Source organism: Adiantum capillus-veneris, chromosome 12, assembly GCF_014529385.1.
Source record: "Adiantum capillus-veneris isolate H3 chromosome 12, ASM1452938v2, whole genome shotgun sequence".
Lineage (NCBI taxonomy): Eukaryota > Viridiplantae > Streptophyta > Polypodiopsida > Polypodiales > Pteridaceae > Adiantum > Adiantum capillus-veneris.
The window spans coordinates 13345423-13354403 of record NC_140942.1 but is presented as its reverse complement, the minus strand read 5'-3'; the positions used below and the strand labels follow the sequence as shown (position 1 = coordinate 13354403).

The 8981-nt window shown below is 41.3% G+C and overlaps 1 protein-coding gene across 1 annotated transcript; it reads right to left on the bottom strand.

Annotated features, from left to right (window-relative positions):
* Positions 1-7031: 7031 nt before the first annotated feature.
* Positions 7032-8617, bottom strand: LOC147445337 (uncharacterized). Its single transcript, XM_086524570.1, has 3 exons — positions 8451-8617; positions 8007-8262; positions 7032-7916 (listed from the first exon to the last, which is right to left on the bottom strand). The coding sequence occupies exons 1-3, from the start codon at positions 8615-8617 to the stop codon at positions 7032-7034; spliced, it is 1308 nt and encodes a 435-aa protein (XP_086380696.1).
* Positions 8618-8981: the final 364 nt, after the last annotated feature.

Below are 8981 nucleotides of genomic sequence, written 5' to 3'. Positions count from 1 at the left end.
CCAATGTTTCACATTGATCTTTTTCACATGCCTCCCCCCTTTAGATCCCTATTTTCCCTCTTTTGGATCCCTACTGTGGCCGGTCTACCAGCTTAACCAATATTCTAGTTTTTTCTCCCCTGGTACTTTCCCATATTAAATGATCAGCTTAACATGAGAAAATCATTTAGGAGAATTAGATATTAGTTGTTTTGACAGGATGCAAACTAGGATGCAAGAGAGATTTTGTTACAACCAAGAGGAGGTGCAACAAATCGCACACAAGCAATCTCACACAAAGACACACACCAAATGGAGCAAGAGAGACCCAGAAAAAATGCAATAGAGGGAGAAATGGAATGGAGTTTGTGCAAATATCTGATTGGCAACTTGCAAGGTAAGGATGTATACTATGACACTATCAGAGAGCTTGCATAAACTAAACCATCGATTAGTGAATGGTAAACATTGCTAGCACACACCACATTGTCATAAGGTGTGGGAAATGTCTCACCACAAAACGCTCTTACAATGAACAAGAAACTTTTCAATGAAAACACACTAACCACTTTCTCAAACAAGCTTAAATGATGAAACTTAAAAGATATGAGTCACCTTGCATTCAACAAACATGTGGCACACGTGGAAGGACGATAATTATAGAACCAAGATACGACTTTGAAGCACCAAAACCTCAATTTTTTGAAAATGGAAGAGCATATACAATAGTGGTTTTAGATAGAGCACACCAACTCTCTCACTTGGCAATGTGTAGCATAAAAGCTTCTCTCACACAAGTGTGAAGCTCACAAGATATGACTACACCTAAATCTCTCCTCGTGTATAGAGTATTGGGGTGCTTTTGAGTTGTTGGGGATGGTTTTACAAGAAGGAGAGAGGCCTATTTATAGGTTGGGGATCCCTCATTAAGATTATTGAAAATCCTAATTTACAAGATAACAAATCAAGATTATGATTTTTTCTAAATATCAAAACAATGTGGGCCTTCTTTCTCTACTTGACTCGTTGGATGTGGGCTTAAGAGAATGCATTACTGATGGTAGATAAGATGGAAGTAATTTTTTTAATTGGAGAGAGAGAGAGAGAGAGAGAGAGAGAGAGAGTTTTATTATGTGTACATGTCTCGAGGAAAGGTGCCTTTTAGAGTTAGGTTAATGGGTAATTGTGTTAGTAGGTTAGTAGTTAGTGCTAGCAATTACTAGAAAAAGTTAATAATATATTTACAACGGGTAAAATGACTTGAAGCATGAGAAAAGAGGGGTGAAAGTGATGGGTGTACCCTCAAGATGGTGAATCCTTGAATCTTGGACTCACCCGTGCGTAGATTTTTGCGTAGATTGTCGAAAGTGACTTCCGTTCTTCTTCTTCTTCTTTTCACGCCGCCACCATAGTTGAATCACCACAAAGACAAAGAGGGGTTTGTTGATTTAAAAAACCCCCATTTTGTAGAGATTAAGTATGGTTAGGTTGTTGATTTTTTTTTTCATTCTTGAAAGGGTAGAATAAAATTGTAAGATGGGAGTAATAGAGAGAGATATGGAGATGGTGGATGTAGGTAGAGCTTGAAAAGAGAGCTATGGGTGTGAGAGGGGAGGCTAATGGTGAAGAAGATGAAACAATCCATGAAATTTTTAGAGTTTGAGTGAGGGACAGAGAGGAATAAGTGTGTGTCTGTGTGTATGTGGAAGTAGGAAAGGAGGTGAGAGAAGAGGTATGGGTTACTTTGTGAGAAAAGTGGAAAGACTAGGGTCCACACAAAGAGTTCCGAGGCCCGAGTCATTCAGAGGATACCAGCCAAGTCAACTGAGAAAGATAAGTCAATACCGGCTATACCTGAGACCATGCTGGCTGCAGTACAAGGAATGGCTGATGATCTGAGAGTTGATGGAAGGATTGGAAGCACTGCAAAAGAGGAATGGTAGTGTGAAGATACCAGTTCTTCGAGCTCTAACAATCAATTTGGCCAAGAGAGAGAAGAAATTCATGAGAGCTCTAACAATCAATTTGACCAAGAGAGAGAAGAAATTTATGTGAAAATTGTGATAGAATTCAGAAGTTGACTGTAGAGCTAGAGGATATCAGAAAAAACTTGCTTGGAGTGGCAAACTTCATCCGACAATGCAGGAAAGCTGAGGCAGAGGCCAGAACAGTGGACCTGATGGCCATCCAAGATGATGAAGTTCCGCTCATTCAGGTGGACTACAAGGTTAGGAAGAAATGGGAACCTCTCTCAAGTGTTATCTTGGATGGAGGAGCAGGAGTCAACATAATGGGAGTTCAGCTCCAACAAAGAATGCAAGGTATCACAAATCTCAAGCCAGCACTATTTAAAGTGCGAATGACAGACCACAAAGTGGTACAAGCAAGGGGTATGATTAAAAATATACAGATAAGAGTGGGCAGGGAAAAATTTAAAACCAGTTTCTCAGTTATGGATGTGCAAGGGGCATATGGGATGCTGCTAGGGCGCCCATGGTTGAGAATAGCACATGTTGTTCATGACTATGTAAATCAAACCTTAACCATAGAAGGGGCCAGCGGTAGAATTCAAATCCAGACAAACAATAATAGGAGCTGGAGAAAAGAACTGAGACCAAAGGAGTTATGCCATAAGTATAGGGCCAAGAAGATCGAATGAATGTTAGCGGCCATGAACATATTCCCTTTAGCAGAGATTTACTTGAATGCAGTCTTACTAAATAAAGAGCAGGCCGACAACAAGCAGAAAAAGCAATTCCCCGATCAGTTTACTGAAATCAACACAGGGGAAAGAACAGTTCAGTTAACTGGGAGGTTGGTGGAATCAACTAATACTGGTATGGTAGAGGAGCTAGTACATTCTGAAGAACACACCGTGGATCAGAATGTTGATTCACGACTGAATGGGCCGTCATGGGATTATGCTGAAGAGTCGACCAAACGAAAAGGAGGCGGGCCTAGTTGGTTGCTTCCAGACAACCAAGAAGTGGAAGAATGGAATGGCTATGATTTGGACCCCTCCATAATGGTGGATCTAATACATAATCGTTGACTGTGAGATTTAAATTCTTTAAAGTATCGAAATGTCACAAACACACATATACAATATTTTACCTCGGACGTGCCGAGGTCGTCTCCCTAGTGTATAAGTCACATAGGCTTTAGGATCCATCTTCATTCATACATATACATGTACATAAAGGACTAGAAATTCATCAAAAAGCACATGAATCATAAATCTCTCAGCACTAATAAATCTTAGTCAATTGTTTCAGCAAATATACTTTGCTTGAGGCTACACCATGTTTCATAAGAAGATAGTAAGCTTATAAATGACAAAGAAATATTTGCGAGAGTCACCGTGCTTTATTATTGGATGAAACATATCCAATCATGTTAAACCCCATGGCAAGGGGGTAGGTCAATTGCAACACCTCTTTGTAGACAATGTTAGAAGTGTATGTTCTTTGATCTCCATGTCTACTAATGCTTGCTAAGTGACTATCACCAACCACAACCTTGATGGCAAAAGAGGATCTCACGCGAGACATTGCCACATATAGTTGACCATGGGTAAAAACAGGTGTTGGGATATACAATCCAAGAACTCCCAATGTTTGGTCTTGCGCCTTGTTGATTGTCATCCCAAAAGCACAACGTAGGGGAAATTGGCGGCGTCTCAAATCAAAAGGGAGACCTTCTCTAGATCCCATGAGAAAATCAATCGTTGGAATGAATGTTGCATTTCCTGCATGTGACCCTGTAAATATTTATGATTCAATCATTATGCTGTGGAATTGCTTCAAAATCAAGCGTGTCCCATTACAAAGACCACTTCTTGGATCCAAATTGTGAAGCAACATAACTGGAGCATTCTGTTTCAATTGTAAAACATGCGGTGAAAAACCTCCCCCAAGATCTCAACTATTTACAAACTCACTTGTGAATAAAATGCTATCACAATTTGATTTACACACTAAGTCTGCACTAACATATTCCTTATAAGTACCATGAAATTGCTACAAGCCCAAATTGTTTATAGTATCCACCTCCTTGTTCCGTGGAGCCAAAATTGCTCTATCCTTGAAAAAGGTTGCATGGCAAGTCTGTGTTTCAAGGTCTCTATATATGCAAGCAACCAATGCTTGCAAATTATTTTGTGGTAGCATCATGCAGACCAGAAAAGCCACATTATCAAGTATGTCCCCATCACAAACATCGCCACATTACCAATATCAAGTGTCCATTGCACAAACTCTCTTTCAATAACATTACTAAAACAATTGACCACTCACATATTCTGTGTTAGATGCATGATTTTTGTACGTTGCCAAATGTATGAGTGGCACAAAGATTCATTAACAATGTCTTCTCTTCCCCCTTTATGCACAATAGGTAATATCTATCTCAAATCACCACCAAGGAGGAGAACCTCTCCACCAAACAACATGTCATTTTTCATGACATCTCTTAGTGTCTTATCAAGAGCCTCAAAAGCGTGTCTATGAGCCATGGGGGCTTCATCCCATATGATCAGTGAACTCATTCACAGTAGCTCAACAAGCTGGCTATTTACTTTAATGTTACATGTGGATGCAGAAGTTGTATCAATAGGGATCTTGAATCTAGAGTGTGCACTCCTTTCGTTGTCGAGAAGTTGTGCTACAATCCCAGACGATGCACATGCCAAAGCAACTTTGGACTCTCCACGTATCCGAGAGAGCAATGCATTGTAGAGATAATTCTTTCCCATTGCACCTGGCCCATCCAAGAAAACAACAGTCCCTCTGCTCATGCCAGCTGCTTGTAAAACCCGATTGTAAGCTTCCCTTTGCCCAACATTGGAAGATGATTCCATTCGAGCAGACAATACTCTTTGTTCCTCTCTTCTATACATGAAATCTTTAGCAAGCACTCCATGCTCACTCATAATTTGCAATGTGTGATCCACCTGGGGCATTCCAGAATAATCCGAGAGCCTCTTTCCATAGTGTTGAAGCATTCTCTCTAAGTTTGAAAAAGCTTGGTTTTGTGCTATTGACGAGAGAAAAGCGAACCTCGAACCCTGACGGCCTCTAAAACACTGGGGACCGAATGGCGCACCTCGAGCCTGTCATGGTAAAGCAAACAGGGGGCACCACCTAGCTTCAGCGGCTAGGACGCAAACAACACACCACCATAACAAAGTTTTCATCCAAGAGAGATGGATGCTTGGGAGTAATATTGAAAAGGAAAGGGAATGAGATCAAGTGAGAGAGAGAGAGAGAGAGTGAGGGAGGGGGTATAGCGGCTTAGTACTTAGGCATCACAAAAGGATGGAGAATCCGCACACCCTTCACACATACAAAAGGATGGCGAATCCGCACACCCTTCACACATACACAAGCTCACTCCAAAACACAAGACTAGGTGGCGATTCCGCACACCTCACATGGGCAAAACATTGCAAGAAAACATACTCACAAAACCTCAAGCTTTATTTAGAGAATTAGGCGATGAAATGGGGAGCATAGGGTAGGGGAATGAGAAGGGAGAGAGTGGTAGAGCACATGGCGGATAGGTGGGAGTTGATGGCGAAGACTCGCATGAGGATTATGGCCATCATCCTTCATTTAGTTGCCCTTCATCTTCCATAGCCAAGGGTGTAAAGGTCATGCTCAAGACAAGCATGGTGATTGCGGTGATGGTGATGGTGTGGGTGTGTGTGTGTGCACTAGGCACACACAGTGCATAGTGTGTTCTTTGGTGATGTTGTGTGTTTTTGTGTGATGGTGACCCCTCTTTATATAGGGGAGGAGGGGGGGAGAAATTCTAGAATTTAGAAATGAAGAAATCATTATCGACATAGGCCATGTGACTGTGGGCCCCACTTGTCTGGCTGTGTGTATATGTGCCAGAACAGCAGTCTCATGAGAGAGAGACTAAGAGAGAGAGATGGGTTGATGAAAAAAAAGTGAGAGGTGACATGGAGAATATAGTAATTACAAGAGGGGAGAGAGGGGAGTGTGCTCAGAGGTGAATTTGTGTGCAGATGTGTGTGAACACAAGAAAAATCAGGTAACCACCGGGTGGGGATGGGTCTGTGGGCACCTTTTTCAGTGAAACTGAGTGTGTGTGAGTGTGGGGGAGGTTATTTAGCTACAAGACAAGAGACATGGCACCCTTTAGAGAGAGAGAGGGGTATTTGGGTCATGGGATATGATAGGAGAGAGAAAGAGGGGATGGGGTATACTATTTTGGAAGATAGGGTAAGTTGCATGTGAGTTAGGGTGCATTATTGGTGAGTTATAATGCATTATTGGTGAGAGGTGGGGTAGCTTGAGGGGAGAGAGAAAGGAGAAAGGACAAAGGGAGGAGAGAGGGGTTGACCTTTTGAGTGGAGGAGAGGAAAAGGGACACCTGGCGGGGCAACAGTGAAGAAAAAGGAGGCAAGGTGGGGATGGGCTGCCCCGCAGGCATGAGGTGGCCTATTTTACCTTTCTCATATATTTACATAATCATACTTTATTTTTTTCGTACTTTTTCCAATGTCTTTTATCACTCCCTCCCTAAGAGGGGGTTTTCATGGGATGGGGACGAGAGAAGAGGGGTATGGGAGCTTGGCTTGTGAAAAGCCCCCATCACCATGTGTTCACAGATATTCACATCATTTGTGCGAACCCTCATATGATATACATGGTCCTCAGAAAGCTACTTACAGAAGTAATTCCACAATGCACCAGGATGTATTGAATCACAAGAAACCAAAATGACTACAAACAGTAGGCGCAATTGTTGCCCTGTTTGTTGAAAAGAAGCTTCTTCCAAACAAAGAAACCATTCATCATCAACTTGCAGTAATCCTCGTGCATTAAATGTGTCATATACTCATCCATTGAGGGTTCTAATATCCTCAAAAGACTGACATCCTTTGCACATGTTGAGTAACATACGCAAATAGTACAAATCTCTAGCATTGGGAACAATGTGGTACATTCTTCCAATCATGTCACCATTCTGTCTTTGAGTCTATGTTCTACTTGCTGGCTTCCAAACCCACTTTGTTGGGAAGTCTATGTACAACAAATAGTTGGCCTCTGGATATTGTTGATGTGCAACAAACCACTCAGTGAGCGTTGGCTTTTTGATGACCTCTCCCGCCACCACACTCTGTACAGTCGCTCTGTCTCACTAAAGATGACTTGATTTTGATGAGGCAAGTGAACTTGGAGCCGTTGTATGTCAGGTTTCTCTTGATGCATGTGAAACCCAAGTATACGCCAGAAAGCCTCAGATGCTGATACATATCGATCATTAAGATAGTTTGTAACTTCATTTAGAAGCCCTTCACTATCTTGTAGAACAGCAGTGGTTTTGTCATGTCCCTTATACACATACTTGTAGAGATATTTCACAGCGGATATAGTGGAGCAAACCTCCACATTGATATGTGCATTGTACCTTATTGACAAAAATTGATTGTATGGAACAATCCATTTATTACTCATTTGCACTTTATTACGAACAGTGTAATTTCCATCATCCCTCCTCATGTACGTTGGGTATCCATCCCTAGCCACAATAGTCGATACACTGAAGCTTCGAGGATATTTAAACCTGCACTTTCCATTTTTCATACATGGAGCATTCTTATTCAAGTTTCCACACGGGCCATGCACAATAGACCGACTAATAACATCATACAATTGTGGAAACATTACTTTATCAGGAAGCTCCACACACGCAATCTTATCATAATGCAATGTCTCTGTTGGCTTATGCTCAGATGCAAGAATCAATAGAACGTGAGCATGAGGAAGCCCTCTCTTTTGGAGCTGAATCATAGAAATGTGTCCAATGACTTTACCAAAAACAGCTCTCTTAATCAGCAAGCCCATCAAATCCTTGAACTTATGGTAGAAAACATGGGCAGTAAGATCAGGACGATCATTGGATGTCTATCCAGGCAGTAATGCATCATGTATCTCCTTCCATCCAGGATTGCATGTGAATGTAATGAAGAGATCAATTTTTCCTCTCTTGCGTACAATTGCCATGGCATCCTGGTATAGCTGGTGCATATAGCGAGGGCCACCAACATACAAAGAAGTCAATACAACCCTTCTTCCAGCATTAGCACCCAATAACAGTTCTCTATCATCCCTTGTTCCATCTCTTGCTCCAACCATATCTGTCAAGCCTTGAAACACCTCACTGCAAAGTTCACTTTGATGATTATGAACCCACAAAAGCCTCAACTCCTCCATACAACTATATGCATCAACAATATATTGTTGCATTAGCCTACCACCACATAAAAGACATTGTGTCTTGTCATCTCTAATTTTCAATCTATACTTGTAGAAATATACTTTGTAGTTCGATTTACTCGCTCTCTGCTTACTTCCGCTTAGTTCACTTGGGGTATGTAAGGATTCTAAACATCTTCACCATTTGGAAATAACAACACATATAATAGAGACATGTATGACCTATCGCAATTTGAGATTCTTTTTATACCACCAGCCAAAAGATTCAACACAATATCACGATGGCCAATGTTGCTCTCTTCACCCTGACCAGGCATGATTGGAGCAACTTCCACACTTGCTGGAGCAACATATTGCCAGCCATTTGTACGCTTCTCAGTAATGACCATCCTAATCTCAAGAATATTGGAAGTTTGGACTATTGTAGCAAACCCCCTAAAAGCTTGAACATAGGGATTTAATCGATGCATCATCGATTGCAAGCTTTCCAAAACATCTGGTTTGAGTTTAGAAACATGACTCATCCTATTTTGCAACTATTTCTCAGTGTCAAAAAAATACAACTGAGCAAAGCGAGGATTTGACCTGATCGCTCTTCTGGCATCAATGGACCAATGTTATGATAAATAGATCCATGCACCTTGAAGGTATAGATTCCTTTTCTTTGGCAGAGAGATTCATCTATATGAGCCCCCAAACAAGCAAATGCCAACACACTATTGTATGATTTGATATGTTTCAAGAATTTTCTTC

Bases quoted from the DNA above. Each gene is read 5' to 3' on its own strand.
- LOC147445337 (XM_086524570.1), bottom strand. From the start codon at position 8,617: ATGGTCATTACTGAGAAGCGTACAAATGGCTGGCAATATGTTGCTCCA. The intron at 8,263-8,450 runs GTCATACATGTC...ATGTGGTGGTAG, and splicing joins AGAATCTCAAATTGCGATAG to GCTAATGCAACAATATATTG. The intron at 7,917-8,006 runs GTACGCAAGAGA...CTGCCTGGATAG, and splicing joins ACCAGGATGCCATGGCAATT to ACATCCAATGATCGTCCTGA.